At 42.6% G+C, this 18,278-nt stretch overlaps 1 protein-coding gene across 1 annotated transcript in view; it reads left to right on the top strand.

Annotated features, from left to right (window-relative positions):
• Positions 1-9,064: 9,064 nt before the first annotated feature.
• LOC147026045 (myelin and lymphocyte protein-like) overlaps positions 9,065-18,278 on the top strand; it is a 53,052-nt gene continuing 43,838 nt past the window's right edge. The window contains exon 1 of the mRNA XM_085881054.1: positions 9,065-9,396. Coding sequence (XP_085737180.1) covers positions 9,289-9,396 — 108 coding nt within the window. The 5' untranslated portion in view covers positions 9,065-9,288. The remainder of the gene's footprint in view (positions 9,397-18,278) is intronic.

Genomic DNA, 18,278 nt, shown 5'->3' with positions numbered 1-18,278 from the left:
AGAGAGAGAGAGAGAGAACGAGAACGAGAACGAGAACGAGAACGAGAACGAGAACGAGAACGAGAACGAGAACGAGAACGAGAACCACACCAGAACGATGCGGGACACCCAGAGAGTTGTGCTGGACCACCGGAGAACTGTGTGGGACCAGGGATGGAACCAGCCTGAACTAGAATGAGGACAGAACCAGTATTAATGCTCCAGAACAAAACCCCAAAGCCACGAACACTGCAGGGAGTCCAGAACATAAACACACCAAAATGACCAACAATGACCTCGCACTGTATTGCTCGTTTTTCGTCCTGCCACGTGTGTGAGTTGAGCACACTCATGAAATGTTCTGATTGGACGTGCAACAGACATGCTGTCTTCCTATACTTTAGTGTGGAAGAAAAGACATCCAAAACATTCAATCCCAAGCCAAGTTTTTTTGAACCACAATTGTCAAACTCCAAAAAGGTGGGGTGTGCTTGCACATTGTGTAAGCATACGAACCGTGTTTCCCCATTGTCTCGGGTCACTCACCTGCATTTGATTATTCATTAATTTATTTTTTCATTTATTTATATTTTCATATACGGATGTTGTCCGATGATTCTATGATTTTTTTTCCCGGTGTATCAGCTTCGATGACTGTTGGTACAGAAAACTACCGTGCTTCCCAATTGTCTCAGGTCACTCACCTGCATTTCTTTTCATTTATGGATGTTGTACGACGATCGTCTGATTTTCTTTTGTCCCGATGTAAAGGATTCGATGTCCATCAGCACGCAAATTTTCAGCTTTCTACATCACCCCAAAGGTACCGATCTTTAATATCAGTCAGAGTCAGTACTTAGAAAGAGCTTTCCTTGCACCCACTCAGCAGTATCACCTCAACGCGTTTGTCTTCCGTCAAGGACATCTTCAAGCTGTAACAGAATGACATAATATTATCTATGTTTCCAGACTTTATGGCCACCCTGTATATTAGATTAATAAACCAAAGGGAAAAATTATGCTGCTGCACTATTCCTCCTCCCTTTACATTAATCGAAAGGAAGGTACTCTACAATAACAACAATAACAAAAAAACCCGTAATGATGTAGGAGAAGAGATGTGGACTGCCCATGTAAAAATGAACGTCACACCAAAGAGAAGTGGCGAACAAGCAAAATGTACTCCACACATATCACGCTGGGAAGTGTACGTGATGTCCAGAGCACGTCATGTACATTCATTCCTCTTTTTTTCCCCCCACCTGTGGAACCAACTTCAACAATGAACAACAAGGAAATCCAACACAGGTGGAGGCCATTCAGCCCATCATGCCTGTGCGAACACCACACCAACCCAAGATCATTTTAATTAATGAAAGAAAAAAAATGTATTTTTTGTTGTTTTTGTATTTTTTTTTTTTTTTAATTTGTAATTTTTATTTTTTATATTTTTAAAAAAATTTTCTTTTCTTCCCCTTGGAGAGGGGGCATGGGCTTGGTTAATACTCATTTACCCCATTATCGAAATCGTTGATGTAAATATTGAATAGCAATTGTCCGAGTACTGATCCCTGAGGTACCCCGCTACCTACTTCCTCCCAGCAAGACATCCTCCCACTCACAGCCACTCTTTGCTTCCTATCATTAAGCTAGTTTGCAATCCAATTAGCTACCTGACCAGTCACTCCACAAGTCCTCACATTGGCTAACAACCTCCGATGTGGTATCTTATCAAATGCCTTCTTAAAGTCGAGATGTACTTTGTCCACTGCCTTTCCCTCATCCACCCAATCAGACACTGCTTCATAGAACTCTAAAAGATTTGTTAAGCAGGAACTACCTTTGGTAAACCCATGCTGACTACCTTTAATTAGTTTGTATTTGTTTAAATGGTTCCTCATCTGGTTCTTAATTCATGTCTCCAACACCTTCCCCATAACTGAAGTCAAACTAACAGGTTTATAGTTTCCCAATTCTTCTCTGGATCCTTTCATAAATAATGGTGTTACATTTGCTACTCTCCAATCCTCCGGTACCGGTCCTGACTCCAGTGAGCTATTGAAAATATCCGTTGACATCTGGCTTACCTGCTCAGCCACCTCCCTCAATACTCTCGGATGCATATTATCTGGACCTGGAGCCTTGTCTACTCTTTGATTACCTTGCTGTTCCTTTACTTCCTCCACTCCAACTTGGATCTTCTGTAAAAGCCCTTCCTCACCTCCTTGATAGATACTCTCAGCTATTGGCAATTCTCCTGATTGTTCTTGTGTAAAAGTTGAATTAAAATACCTGTTTAATAAGCCTGCCATCTCACTTTCATCACTAACCACTCTCCCGGTGTTATTCCTCAATGGGCCCACACTGGTCCTAACCTGTTCTTTTCCCCTGATATACTTAAAGAAAGCCTTGCTATTTTGTTTCATATTCTTAGCCATGTTCTTCTCATACTGTCTTTTGGCTTGTCGAGTTATTTTCTTCACTTGCCTCTGTTTACTCCGATTGTGAAATAAATCTAACTCCAGTCCTGTTATTTTAAACCTCATAAATGCCTTTTGCTTCTCCTTTATAGCATTCCATATTTCACTGCTCAACCACCCTGGTCTCTTTATACTTCTAGTTTTACACCTCATTGGAATGTACTTACTCTGCACTCTACACATTTGGTCCTTCCTTCCATTTGGTCCTGCACTCTACACAACTTCCACATTCTCTTTAATCTCATTCCTCCCTCCAGATCTTTACTGTAGCTGTTCACCACCATCTCAGATTGTCCCCAATCGAAAACCATGATTTTAATGGTCTTAAATCCTGATCCCTTCATTCGCTCTTTCATGAACCCTAACTATGTATACAAAAAAATTGCAGGTTCAGGGTGGCCTGAAACTCACTTTACCCCTCCCCAGTAAAGTATTCGTTCTTAAACTCTTTTAATATACAGGTTTTATTTTGCAGTACTTCCAGTAATTAATTAGTCATTGTATCTGTATGTGCTCCACCATCCTCCTTAGACCACTGAATTTGTCATAAAGTCGTCTTAGACATCTTGTGTAGCCTTTGTGGCTTTTTTTTTTTTTTTTGTATACCTTGGTCGAGGCTCGTATGAGAGCTAACACACAACTCACAGCAAGGAGGCATGAGACAAGAGGGGCGGGAGTGGAAGGGACAAAACAGTGGGGAACAGACACATTAGGTGAACTGTGGAAGGGAGAGGGATGGGGATGGGACAGAGAACATGGCGAAGAGAAGATGGACATTTCAGGGACTTTCAGGAAGGAAAGCAGGAGAAATGAAGGAAGTGGGCTTGGGTGGATTATCGGGGGTAGAAAAGATCGAGGATTTGGATGGGGGAAGATAAGAGGTGGTGGTGAACAGCTGTTTTGAAAGCCTGGAGGGAAGAATGGGAAAGAATAGAGTGAGGAAGTTTATTCCAAAGGCGGGAAAAAAGAGGAATGAAAGAGTGAAGATGAGCAGTGATTCGTGATTTTGGTAGTTTTACCAGAAGGGGGTTGTTGGCAGACCTTGAGCGCCCTGTGGAAATGTGGTGGGGACAAATCGCAGAGAGAGCAGGGGGGCAAGGCTGGAGAGGAGTCGGTAGAAGACAGAAAGACCACCGACCAACCTGCGGTGATTGAGTGAGAGGCCCAAAGACTCAGCTTCATTGCGGGAGATGCCGATGATCTTAAATGCCCTGGTTTCGACAGCGTGAAGCCGAGAAAGGTGGGAGGCAGGAGCACCAGCCCAGAGGGGAGAGCAGTACTCCATCAGGCTATGGACAAAAGCTTTGTAAGTGGTCAGGAGCTCAAGAGGGCCGAGGAAGGACTTTGCACGACGGAGGATTCCCAGTCGGCGACTGGCTTTTGAGGCGAGGTTGGAAATGTGACTTTCCCAGCAAAGGTCATGGCAGATAGTGAGACCTAGAAGCTTGAAAGAAAAGACTTCTTCCAGAGGATTGTTGAGAAAGTGGATGGGGGGGTTTTGTAAACGGTCCTTTCGAAGAGACATAGTGAGAGTGTGAGATTTGTCTGGATTGAAAGACATGTTGCACGTGTTGGACCAGTTTGTGATTTTATCCAGATCTGCAGTGAGCGAAGAAGCTGCTGCTTGCCGGTCTGAGGGATGACAGATGGTACGGCAGAGGGTGGAGTCGTCGGCAAAGAGAAATAGAGGATTTTCCAGAGAGTCCGAGAGATCATTGATGAAAACCAGAAAAAGAACAGGGCCCAGAACGCTACCTTGAGGAACTCCAGCCTGCACAGGAAGAGGGGATGAAAGAACTCCATTTAGGGCCACACGTTGACTGCGACAGGAGAGGAAGTCTGCGAGCCATGAGTGGAGATGGCCTTGAATACCATGGGAAGAGAGTTTGGTGAGTAGGGCAGGGTGCCAGACTGTGTCAAAAGCACGTGATATGTCCAGGGATACGGCTCGGATTTCCTGTCTGGCATTGAGGACCTCCATCCATTGATGGGAGAGCAGAAGCAGCATATCTAGGGTAGAGTGACCTGGTCTGAAACCAAATTGATGATTGGAAATCAAGCCATTGGAGAAGAGGAAGGATTTCATATCTGAGGCGATGATGGATTCCATCACCTTGCTGATGATTGGGAGAAGGCTGATTGGTCTGTAGTTATAGGGATCTGTTTTTGCACCTTTTTTATGCAGGGCAGTGATGTTAGCAGATTTCCAAGCAGATAGCAGATGACTTTGGGCAAATGAGAGGGTGAATAGAACAGAGAGTGGGTGAGCAAGAGCAGAAGAGCAGGCTTTGAGGACACGTGGGCTGATGCCGTCTGGACCGGTTGCAGAATCTGACTCGAGGTTTGAAAGCAAGCTCTCCACCTTGTCAGGAGAAAAGGATACAGAGTCCAGGGACAATTTGGTGCGACTGGGTAAAGTGGGCAGAGATAGTGATGGGTTTAGGACACAAGATTTAGCTGCAAACACCGAGTTTAGACATTCAGCTTTATCACGTGTGGAATCAGCAGTGCGGCCATTTGAGGTAAGGGAGGGGATGGAGGGGGAACATACACCAGAAACAGATTTGATTAAACGCCACCAGGATTTTGAGGAGGGAGAGAGGTTTGAGAGTTCAGACTTGAGATGAGAAAGATGTTGTTTTCTGGCTCTCCTGAGGGGAGATACACACTTGTTCCGAGCTTTGTGGAAAGAACTGAGATTGCCCTCAGTTGGGTTTGCTTTCCATGAGGCAAAGGCAAGTTGTTTCAGGACAACTGCCTCGCCACAAGCTTCAGTAAACCAAGGGCGGGAGGAAGGGTAGGACAACTGAACACGAGAGGGGATAAATCTGTGCATGAGGGAGAGCAAGTTTCTTTGAAAGAATTCCCAGGATGAGTTGATGTTTGAGAAAGTAGTGATGAGACCAGTCTGTAAGTTTGATGGCTGCTCGGAGACCCTGCCAGTCGGCTTGAGTGAAATGCCAGACTCGACGGCGGTGAGGTGGTTCTCTGATAACAGCCAGAGAGATGTCCACTTTGACAAGGATGTGGTCAGAAGAACCAATTGGAGCGAAGGAAGAGCAGCAGATATTGTCAGGGAAATTTGTCAAAATCAGATCCAGAAGAGATGGAATACCATTGGTTGAGATCCGGGTCGGGAAGTTGACCGATTGAGTCAGTCCCAATGAGTCGCAGAAAGCTTTTGCTGAGGTGCCATGGCAGGTGAGAGAGGTACCCACACCGAGCCAACTGGCGTGATTACAATTGAAGTCACCACATAAGAGAGAGTTTGGATGAGAAGATAGAAGATGGTCCATGTTTTCGGATAGTGAGGTGTAGATGGAGTCATCACTGTTCGGTGGACGGTACAGTACACATATAAACATGAGGTGGGAGTGGAGGGGAAGCCGAAGCCAGAGGTATTCCTGGGGGTGTGGGGGAGTGAGAGCTTCAATATGCTCGCATCAGTTAGTGAATGTTATATACAGTACGATGCCTAGTGTTGGCTTTATGGTTAGGGTGGTGGGCTTGGGATCCTAGGATCCTGAGTTCAAATCCCACTCACCTGTTGAATTTATACCAGGTGGGGTTGACTGCCTGTTATCCTTCTGAGGTCGGCAAAATGAGTGCCAGCTTGCTGGTATCATGGGTCAGAGTGGTGACCGTCCAGGATTGTGCCCAATAGCCAAGGAGACTGTTGGGGCAGCACTAACGATCTGCACAGAGTATTGTCGTGATGGATGTATGGACTTGAAATTTCAACAGGGTTTGCATTTCGGTTCACCAAAATCATAGCAAATGGATTCATCTGTTTTGACATGTCAATGATGTCCACGACAACAATTTCACCCCCATTATAATCAAATGGGATTTTTGTGAATTTATTATTGAAATACCTGTTTAATTTTTCTCGATTTTATATTGAAACTTACATAGCTTATTTGTATGGAGGTGTAGTAAATGTGAGTAAGATCTGATCAAAATTAGTCAAAGATCAAGGTTAAGGCCACCCAAAACATGTAAAACACCTACGAGGCTGCAGTTAGAAAATGTAGTGATCAGCCAAATCTGTTATGTATAACATTCAATCATGTAAAACACTTGATAAGTGAAATTTTCCAAACAGCAAAATTTCTGTTTCAATGGCAACTATTGTTTATTTGTATTTCTCAAGTTTTGTGCAATACAAAGACATCTTTCTTGTTCGTCTGTTTATTTGATTTTGTTTGTTTCCTTCTTTCTTTTTTTTACCCATGCTGCAACTCCTCCCAAAATTTATACAGCCAGTTCGTGAAAGACTTAGGCCAAAACTTTTCCCCTGCCATCGCACGAAGTGGAAGTAATTGCGGCTATTTTAAAGATTCATTAATTTTAATCCTCACCACATGTATGTAATAAATAAATGTCCTGAAATAAAGTCGACACAAGAAAAATCCAACTTTTGGACAACACTTTCACAGACACTCTGTAGAGTGCATCCTCTGCCAGGCTGAACAGTTAAAATTTTGTCTCCCACTAATCGTCCAGATCTGGACCTGGATCTTCATCAAAATCGCATCGTTTAATCCTCGTTGCACACCCACAACCTCTCCACCAAATTTCGTCCGAATCCGTTCACAACTTTTTGAAATATCATGCTATATATCGTTTTTGGCCCCTTCTTTCAATGATGAAGAATCACTTTTAAAAATTAAAAAAAATGATCGAATCCGGATTCGGATCTTCAGCAAAATCGAATCAATTCTTCCTTGTCACACACCCAACCTGCCGTGCCCCCAGAAAATGATGCAACCAACAACCACAGGCTGCATACTAAACAACAGCATTATAGACCCTGATCTAAACATGAAGCGTGGTTGATTATAATCTGCTGCACTGTGCTCATTTTTCAACACCATCACTGTCTGGACTGGCAGGATAGATAGCTCAAAGGTATACACCTCGTCTCTCACCTGTCTCTAGCCGAGGTTGGAATCCTCGCCCAGCTGTAAACTGTCAGCTCGGTGTTTCGCAGGTAGGGCAAGGCATCAAGGTGGTGTCGTCCCTCACATGGACCTTAAACTCTGGGCGTCCCATCCGTCGGCATTAGCTAGGGGACATTTAATATCCTCATTGGCGTCCTTGGTGAACATCTATTTTGTGTGTCGGTTTTCTCAATTCAGACCCTTCCCCATTCCCATGCGTAAGCCGTAAACAGGTGTCCGTCGACGTCGGATACATGCGCACGTAGTGTCTGCTTACGGACGACGTACATGTGATGCAGACTTGTGTGATGATGTATTTCAAAATAGAGTTGCAGTTTGTACATAAAATCACATGGAGGTCAGATATCATTGTTATAAGGGCATTCACAGACAATGGACAAATAGGAGGGACACCTGCCATTTGAACCAAGCAGGTTCCCACCCTCGTGAGTCGGAGGTTCCGATGGAATCCTTAACAGACCAATCCGAAGGGAAAAACAAGATCAATTGTAAAGTTAAAGCAGAGTTTCTGGCTTGTGTGCTCTGATATTTCATGGTCTCGTCAGTCAGGAATGGTGGACAACGTATAGGGCTAGTACACACTGGCGTAACGAGAGAGTGGGGAGGGGGGTGCGAATTTGTTTTGTTGTATCTATCATCCATCACTATCGACACTTCTGAGGACAAATTTCCAGTGGCATGAAAGCACAAGTACAGGGAGGGGTTGAACACCCTCCGTTTGCTGACCAACGATGTCTCAAAGAGAGGGTGCGGGCAAAAAGGAGTGCACGGAATGCTGGGCAACTAAACTCGAAGATGAGCAACTAAACTCGAAGATGAGCAACTAAACTCGAAGATGAGCAACTAAACTCGAAGATGAGGCAGCGAGGCGTTCGCGTCTCATTCCTGTGTTCGGAGCTCATCGGGGGCATACCGAGAGAACTCGAGTATTTGGCACCCGGGGTGGACCCTTCCTCTACACACCACTGATGGTAGATAGCGTTTATTAAATTACCTACGCCTCACCTGGTGACGATCAAAGGGATTTACTTACGTGTGATAGCTGTGTGTTGTGACGGGACGAGTTACCTGAAAGTTGCCACGGGTTAACAAAGTTCTGCAAGAACGTGCTTCTTAGCAACAATGGCGTATACACTTGTCTAGTTGTCTTTATGGTCACTTCATGCCGCACGGATCCTTCAGGAAGCATCTCCAGGTGGCTGCAGACACAGCAAGAAGAGTTCATAACACACACACACACACTCACTTCTTCCCAACATGACAAGTTCATGTAACAAAGGGTAGAAGATTTTAATATTTAATTTTTAAACTATATTTTGTAAGATAATTTAAAGTCATCTTTAACCTTGGATGTAAACTTTCACACTGTGCTTCCAAACTGGAGCATGTAACTGTGAAGGATATTTTCATATTCTGGAGCGTTTCCATGGAAGTCCATCAGTCACACTCCCTGATCAGGTAAACAAGGTACACAAAGGTACACAAGGTATGAAAAGAGACACAATCATGTTAATATAGGGTTTTAGCGGATAGCTTCACTGTACTCCTCCCAATATTCACTGGGAATGTGGAAGCCAGTCAGACAGGTTCATGATCCCACGACCTGAACGAGTGAAGTAAACTTCTAACCAAACTTGTCTGGACAACTTATTGATGCCATTTCTGTTTTTCAGTGTCTTGTTCCATCACGTCCAACGATAATGGTGATGGGTGGTGCATCGAACGTCAAGGACAAGTGAGAATGAACAATCCAGTGTGGGGCGTTGGCATGTTCACTTCGAACGAGCAGGTGTGCGTGGTGCATAGGTGTTGGCGCGTCCTTATTCCACATTGATTGTGGGACCGAAGAGCTCGTTCCAAACACCATGCATAGTGCCTCGGCCAACTTCAGCCAGGATCCTTCCTCGCCAATCTTGCCTCTGGGAACCAAGGTGTTCTGGCGATTCTCAGGGAATCTCATTATCGCTGAGACGGTGAGCTGTCTTCACCAAGGTGTTCCGTTTCTAATTACGTGGTTTAGCTGTGCTGTCATTAATGTGCCGTGAAAGTTGCCATTTTTGCCCATGTACTCATCTTAGTTTATGTCTCCAGAGCTTTTACCGTTGTTTATGTGTTATTCTTTCCACCGATAATGGTTCAATTGCTTTGCTGGCGTCGCAACGTGGGCGAACGGGCAGGTGTATTTGCCTTGACAGTTCACCACCTGGTCGGGGCAGGCAGGATGGCTCAGACTTGAGAGGTATACGCATTCGACTCTGAGCCGTGCATCCCGGGTTTGAATCCCCACCCAGCTATAAACTGTCACCCTGGTGTCACATATGTATATGTATATGTATATGCATGTGTGTATATAAATATAAATAAATATATATATATATATATATATATTCCTTTGGTACCAGGTCTCTTTGGAGAATCCTTGGCTATCGCTGGTCGGACTTTGTGTCCAACGAGCGGTTGCTGAGAGAGACTCGGATGAGATTTGTTACCTGCATGGTCCGTGAGCGTCAGTTGCGGCTGTATGGACATGTTGCTCGCTTTCATGACGCTGATCCTGCTCACCAGATTCTCTCAGCGAGGGAGTCTCGTGAGTGGAGGAGGCCAGTGGGCCGACCATGTGCCTCGTGGTTGCAGCAGGTTGATCGGCATCTCAAGGAGATAGGGATGGACCAGGCATCTGCCTGGGGGATGGCCAGACGGAGGACCCTGGAGTACTGACGGAAAGTGGAGCGCATGCTCCCCTTCCTGACCTGACATTATGCATGCTGGTTATCCTTGACCCTGGCATCAAATGATGGGCCCATTGTCTCAACATATGTCCAAATATTCTTCTAGAATAATAATTATCTCCCTCCATTTATACTCCAGATAATATTCTAGAATATTATCTCCCTCCATTTAATATTTCTTATTTCCAATATTTGTTGCAACAGCCACAAGAGTTGCCTTCTGATCAAACGCAATGTCCTGATTGAACTCATCTTGTATATGTCAAATTGAGTATCAAGTGAGAATGAATGATTAGTCTGGCACGAAGGTCGACAGGTGCATTTACTTCTCTGAGATCTACAATCTGCGTTCAATTCCCGACCCGATGATAAACCATCGGATTGCTGGTCCGCATGCAGGGAGTCGTATTACAAAGTGAGCCGTCCCTCAGATATTTGGTACACGTTAAAGATCCCATGGAACATTTTATAAAGAACAGGTGAGTTATCTCCAGCACCATGAACAAATTATAAATTCTGACCCAAATCACCTTTAAACTCATGCCAGGCCTGACCAGCCGGTTCGTGAAAGACTTGGGCCAGAAACATCCCCAGAAGAAGGTTGAATAATTAATCGAGGTCGTAGTAGTAGTGGTTTGTTTGTTGAGGTTTAATGTTTTATCCGACTTTGGTCCACCCGATGATGATGAATGTTAGTTTCGGTGACAGCAGTTGTTTCATGGTTGTGAAAATGCTCCAAATTGCTCAACCATTCTGATCGGTTTTTGAACTCATTGCACCGTTTAAACTCACACCTTGCTAAAATACATACAAGGTATCACCTGTGTTCCAAAGCACACATGCTACTCGATGATCATGCGATAGGTAATTACTCGTTCTACTGCCTACCTAATTTTAGAAGCTAAATCATACCGTTTTCAAAAATATCAGTAAAAATAAACACCTTGCTTTTATATAAAATGTTAAAATACCTGCTCAGCCAGATGTGAGTAAATATTTGGATTTCCTTTGTCTCAAAGAGCGGTTATTTATAACACGTGACTTTTGAAATGACGACTTTCAAAATGATGACGTATGAATGCTAAATAGCTTGGTGCTGGTTTTACAATTAAGGTGACTGGTTTAAGATCTTAGGGTCTTGAATTCAAGCCCATGTTATGTCGTTGAATTCACACCAGGTGGGTTGACTCAGTCCGTCATCCTTCCGAGGTCGGCAAAATGAGTACAGTACTAGCTTGTTGGTAACAAGGGCACTGCAGCAGCGGCACAGCTGTTCCGCCAGAAAATGGTGCAGCCAATGAGCCACGGGCTGCATACGAATCAATAAATATAATACTAAATGAGGCCTTTTGCACATGCGGTTCTGCTCGACGGACACGCACTTTTAACCTGCCAGTTGCTAGCATAAAATCTGTGGTTCAAATCGCCTTTCAAACATAATTCTCAGCATTTAAACAAAACATGGAGTGGAAATTTCGGGGTGGTTAACTATAATTGTTGTGTTCCTTAATGTAAGTCGGATTCACGGAAATATAGAAACACGAGATGCAAGAGATGCAAGAGATCTCCTTCCACCAACAGATGCAAAAATCTAGTGTAATTTATCTTGTGGTCCTGGAACCAAACATATATAATGTATATACATATATATATATAGCAATATACCTATAAAGGGATTTTCTCAACCTATATAATGTCTCTCTGTCAGTCTCAGTCTCGGTCTCAGTCTCAGTCTCTCTCCACCTCCCCCCCCCCACCCAGCTGCTACTGCACACATGTAATCACGAGGGTTTGCTGCACGGCAGCTCTCGTGGTGCACTGTGTTGTCGTGCTGCTTTTCACCCTTTTCTCTCCTTTTTTAATTTTTTCCCTTGCTATCTCTTCGCCTTTTAGCTCATCTCTACCAAGATGACCTAATAAAGCCGGACCAAATGTCCGTCCGTCCGTCCGTCAATTTTTCTTTCCGATCTTGATGAAACTTAGCATGTAGGTAGAGGTCGATGAGTGTTGCACAACGACATAACTTTTGTCCGGGTTCAAGGTCAGGGTCAAGGTCACGAGGTCACATAAATTATAAAAATCGCCATTTTCAAATCCTATCTCGTCTGCCATTCTACAAGATATTCGGCAACTGTTTATTGATCATGATAGTAAAAAATATTATCTTGTATCTAACCAGAAAGATTTTTGAATTTCCTTCCCGTTTGATCGTCATGTGATCTGGAAGATGGCCAAAAACGCCGATGCGATTCGCCAAGAAGGAAGGAAGGAGAAATGAAGCATAAATATAAAACACATTTTTAGCCTTTTATATTTATACATTTTCTGCCAAAGGTGCAAAAGTTTCAAAACCCGAAATGTAAACGTCGGCATTTATTTTCAAAATATAATTTCATGCACATGCGCCAAAATGCCGAGTCATCTTTGACCAAACTGCGCAGTTCGAGCTGCGCAGTAGAACTGCGCAATAGTCCGGTCATAACTGAACATTGAGAACTTGTGGTGTTATAGAGATGATCGTCACCCCCACACAGGGGTAATTTTATTGTTCAAACAATAAGTGTGCCAAGTACACCAAAACCCTGTGAGGAGGTCCCCTCAAAAATGGAGATTGATCCATTACCTGAAGAATTTGTCTTCGTTAAGCCGAGACTAGTGTCTCCTGCACTTGTAAAGGTGAAAAACGTTGTCATCGAGCATGAGTCGTGCGCTTTGGACAACACCTGTTCAATATCAGATTCCAGTGAGACCGAAGGTGCAACTGGGGATTTACAGGATGGCAAGGACTTACTGTAGATGCCCCCTCTCCAATTGAAATAATCCAATTTCTACATAACATTTATTGTAAAAAGATCAAGCTTCTTTTTTTCACATTTGGACAAATTTAATATTGCTGCTTCTCGCATCATTAAAATCCAACCGCCTGTGGTGCCAACGAGTCCCTGGTGTATAGGCTGAGAAAATTTGTATCTATTGCAAGGAAAGAACTTCAATGATCATTTCTTTAAATAAACTCAAAAAACTCATTATGGTTTTATCTACTGCAAGTATAAACATAAACGGGGGCCGCGCCCCAATCCGAAAAACGCATGTCAAACTATTATGAGAGCAAATGCATGCAGACGTAGCTTTTCTCCAGGATGTGCGTTGTGTTGACACCTGTTTAGCAGAATGGCAAAATACAATAAGAGGCTCGTGATTTTTCAGCTCGTTTGATTGTCCGAGAGCAGGAGTCACTTTCTGGCTTGCTTCAAAAATCCCATCTGACCAAATAGCATTTCACGAAGTTATGAAAGGTCATTTGGCTTTTGTTGTTTTTCCGTGTGGAGGTCATAAGGTCACATTTCTGGATGCGTATGTCCCAAATGATGCTTCTAGAAGAAAAGATCATTTTTCCTTGCTAGATAATTGTTTAGCTCTAATTGATTTTGGTGGTCTTGTCTGCCTAGCCGGTGATTTCAATTGCACTTTGGAGCCATCTCTAGACCGTAAAGGTGTTGAACCTCACCCAGAGAGTGCAAAACATTTGGCGGCTGTTCTCATAAAATATCACCTGATTGATGCATGGAGGTTGCAGCACCCTCGGATTAAGCAATTTTCATGGCGTCAAGCCTCGAACAACAGAGTATCTTTGCACGTTTAGATAAATTTTACGTTAACAATGGTTTCCGGAATTTCATTTTGTCAACGGCGATTTCGCTCTCTGGTTGTTCAGATCATCATCTGGTATTCTTAAAATTGATTTTTTCCTTGTACTCCACGTACGAGTGCCTATTGGGCCCTAAATCTTGGTTTGTTAGAAGAGGTGCATTTTTGTAATGCATTTAGAGCCTCTTGGTGTTCTCTTCTGGCCAAAAAAACACTTTTCAGAGTAAGAAACAATGGTGGAATATTGCAAAAACACACATCAAGGTTTTTTGCCAACAATATAATGTGTATTACTGAAAGGACACTTTTTTTAAGATCTCCCAACTAGAAAAGGAGATTCTGGAACTGCAATCAAAGCCTACTACATTGAATGGTAACACAAGAGAACACAAATACTTTAGAAGTAAGAAAGAGGTGCTTAGAACACCTTGAAGAGGAACGTGCAAAAGGGGCTGTAGTGCGGCTTATAATTAAAAACTTGAATCTTTGTGACTCTCCTAAATATTTCTTCTCCTTGGAGAATAAAACTAAAACACAACAGCTAATGCTATCTTTGCAATCACCTGATGGTGGGATTGTAAGTGAACCTAAGATGATTCGGAAGTTAATCAATGCTTTTTTTTTCCTCTCTTTTATGCGCTACAAAAGTTGATTTGAATGTTACAAATACTTTTATTGAACCTTTGCCGAAGTTGTCTGAGTCACAACGGGTCTCGATGGAGAACCCTATCACTCTGGAAGAATTGAGGCTTGCGCTTTCTGGTATGGCATCTGGGAAAGCTCTAGGACTGGACGGCATTCCATGTGAATTTTACAAAACACTTTGGGACATTATTGGTCCTGAGCTTCTGGAAATGTACCAAGTCTTTAGGTTGGGGAGCTTCCCCTAAGTTGTAGACGAGTGGTTGTCTCCTTGCTACCGAAGAAAGGAGACACCCAGCTACTCTGCAACTAGCGTCCAGTTTCTCTACTATCCGCCGGTTACAAAAATTTCTCCAAGGTTCTTGCCTCTCGCTTAAGATCGGTTGTTAACTCTATAGTCCACATGGATCAAAGTTGTTGTGTGCCTGGACGATCAATATATAATAATATCGGTGCTGTTCGTGATATTTCTGATGTGTGTGACATTTTGCACGAAAGCACAGGTCTATTGTTTATAGATCAAGAGCATGCCTTCGATAGTAGAGATCATAAATATCTATTTGCAATTTTGAGGGATTTTGGATTTGGTACTACTTTTATATTAGTTGTTGTATCACAATATTTATCGTTTGGTTGAAATAAACAGAGTTGATTTCTCCTTTTTTGTATCGAGGGGTATAGGGCAGGGTTGTCCCTTGTCTGGTCTTCTTTATGTACTTGCCATTGAGCTCCTTTTAGTTCAGTTGTGGGAGAAACTGTCAGGGTTCTTTGCTTCTCCAAATGAGCCTCCCATAAAAGTTATAGCACAGGCAGGTGATGTCTGTGCTGTAATTCAGAACCAAGACAATGTATGCCAGTAACTTAAAGCTCTTTAAAATTTTAGTGTTTCTTGTTCAGCAAAGGTGAACTGGTCAAAGAGTTATGCCTCCTTTTTTTGGACTATCATCAAGTTTTTCTTTCCCGTCACTCCCTGTAAATTTGTCCTGGAAGAATGATTGAGTGTACCATTTGGGCGTATATCTCGGTGATTCACGATATATCAAAAAAAAAAAAAACTGGGATGGATTAACCACCAAAGTGTTTTCCAAACTCCAAAAATGGAGATGGCTGCTTTGTCGGATTTCTTATCATGGTAGAGTATTGGTGGCGAACAATTTGATCACTTCCACTCTGTGGCACAGGTTTATGGTGCTGCAACCACCAGAGTGGCTCATCAAAAACACCCAGAAACAATTGATTGACTTTGTTTGGAGTGGTAAACACTGGCTCAGACGAGGTGTCCTCAGCCTTCCTCGTAATGAGGGGGGCCAGGGGCTTGTTGATATCACCTGCAGGCTCATGACTTTCCACCTTCTCTTTGTAAATAAGCTTCTTTACTGCCACATGCATTGGGAGAGTCGAACCCTGTGTTTACTTAAGCAAACAGGTCGGCTGGGATATGATCGTGAGCTCTTTTTGCTCAACCTCCCTAAGATCGATGTGTCATCGCTTCCTCTGTACTTGCAGTGTCATCAATTCCTGGCAAGCTTTGTAACTGCACCATGAGACCAGTTCCTTTACCACCTCAATGTTGCTAAATGAACCAATTTTTTTACAACCCCCTCTTTGTAGCCATTCCTTCTCCCAGGACCTTTGTCCAGCACTTTATGGGGTCAGATTTCCTTTCAGTCCATAATTTGTTGGACTTTCAAAGAGAAAGATGGAAGTCCGGTTGTGAAATTTCTGCCCTTTCTGGCTTTAGGTCAATTTGGATTATTGGCTAGATTTTTCTTGCAATTTTAAGAGCATTAAATAATCTGGGAGTGGAATTTAAGAACCTCTTTGAATCTGATGGCTTGCTCAACCAATCTGCTTTCCCGGTGCTGCTTTTGAGTTGTAACGGCAAATCTGTACCTTTTAACTCGATTGAGAAAGAGACTTTACATGACTTTCGTGTTCATTATCTTGCTAAAACGAAGTTTTTGCAAGATATGTTAGTCAGCTTGTATGGTTTTTTATTTTTATTTTTGTTTGTCTGTAATCACGCATCGATCACTCTGCAGAGCACAGTTATCATTGGAAATTTTTGTAACTTCGCATATCAGAGTCCTTTCGAGGTCCCTTTCAGCGCATAAAATTTTCAAGGTCAAGGTCACTTTGTCGCAAATCAGGGGAGTCGACGAAACCCTTATTTTTTGATTAATTTTGATCGGATCGTCTTCAAACTTCATGGGAATATAGTTCATGGTCTGGTGCTCAGCTGATTAATTTTTGGTGGCGATCGGCCTTGACCTTCATGGTTAGCGCTGGAGGTCAAAAGTTTTTGACCCCAAGGTCAAATTTTGAAATCTGAGATACCATATCGAGTAATACCTCATATGAAAGCGCTTGATAAGTGCTTTCCAGATCTGTCAAAAGTTTGACGCTATGATGCCATTTGATGACGTCATGACGAAAAAACGGATTTTTCATTAAAAATTTATTTCCTCAGTTCTCATCAAAATCTCTTGATATTTCATGTGCAACGGTCCTGGAGAGATACCATTAACCGTAGGAAAATATAAAGGTCAAGGTCAAAGGTTGCAAAAAGGTCAAGCATCAAGGTCAATGAAACCCTTATTTTTTGAGAAACTTTAATCAAATGATCTCCAAGCTTGGTGGGTATGTAGGATGTGGAATGGTGCTCAGCTGATTAATTTTTGGTGGTGATCGGCCTTGACCTTCAAAGTCATCTTGAAGGTTATTCATTTTTTACCCTAAGGTCAAATTGTCAAGTTTCAGTTACCATATCGTGTTGTACCTCAAATGAAAGCCCTTGATGAGTTCTTTCCAGACATATAACGATTTTGACGATGTGACATCATTTGACGACGTTATGACGAAAAACTGCATTTTTCATGTATACTGTATCGCTTAAGTTCACATAAGAAACTCTTGTTTAGGTCACTCTGTATAGCACAGTTCTCAATTGAAACTCTTGTGGGTTCACATATCGTTGTCTTATTGGAATACCTTTCATTGCACAGAAAGGTCAAAGTCAAGGTCAAAGGTCAAGGTCACTTTCTGGTCAATTATAGAGGTCGACGAAACTTATTTTTTTCGTAATTTTAATCGGATAGTCTCCAAACTTCATGGAAATATAGCCTATGGTCTGGGGCTCAGTTGATTAGTTTTTGGTGGTGATCGGCCTTGACCTTCATGGATAGCGCCTGGGGTCGAAATATTTTGACCCAAGGTCAAATTTTGAATTCCTAGGAACAATAGAGTAATATCTCATATGAATGGGTCTGATGAGTGCTTTCCAGATCTGTCAAATGTTTGACACTATGACGTCATTTGATGACGTCATGACGTAAAAACGGATTTTTCATGAAAATTTTATTTTCTCCTTTCTCATCAAAATCTCTTGATAGTTCATGTATACGAGTCCTGGAGACATACCATCAACCATACTAAATTGTTAAGGTCAAGGTCAAAGGTCAAGGTCACAAAAAGGTCAATAATCAAGGTCGACGAAACCCTTAATTTTTAAGTAACGTTGATCAAAGGATCTCTAACCTTGGTGGATATATAGGGTGTGGTATGGCGCTCAGCTGATTAATTTTTGATGTTAATCGGCCTTGACCTTCAAGGTCAACCGAAAGGTCATTCTTTTTTATCCCCAAGGTCAAATTTTCAAGTTTCAGTTACCATATTGAATAGTACCTCAAATTAAAGCCCTTGATGAGGGCTTTCTAAACATACAACTATTTTGACGATGTGACGTCATTTGACGATGTTATGACGAAAAACTGCATTTTTCATGTATTTTGCATTGATTTAGTTCACATCAGAAACTCTTGTTTAAGTCACTCTGT

This window comes from Eptatretus burgeri, chromosome 5 (genome assembly GCF_056783735.1).
Source record: "Eptatretus burgeri isolate ZD-2024b chromosome 5, Ebu_testis_v1, whole genome shotgun sequence".
Lineage (NCBI taxonomy): Eukaryota > Metazoa > Chordata > Myxini > Myxiniformes > Myxinidae > Eptatretus > Eptatretus burgeri.
The sequence above is the reverse complement of the archived record's forward strand: the minus strand, read 5'-3'. Positions and strand labels throughout refer to the sequence as shown.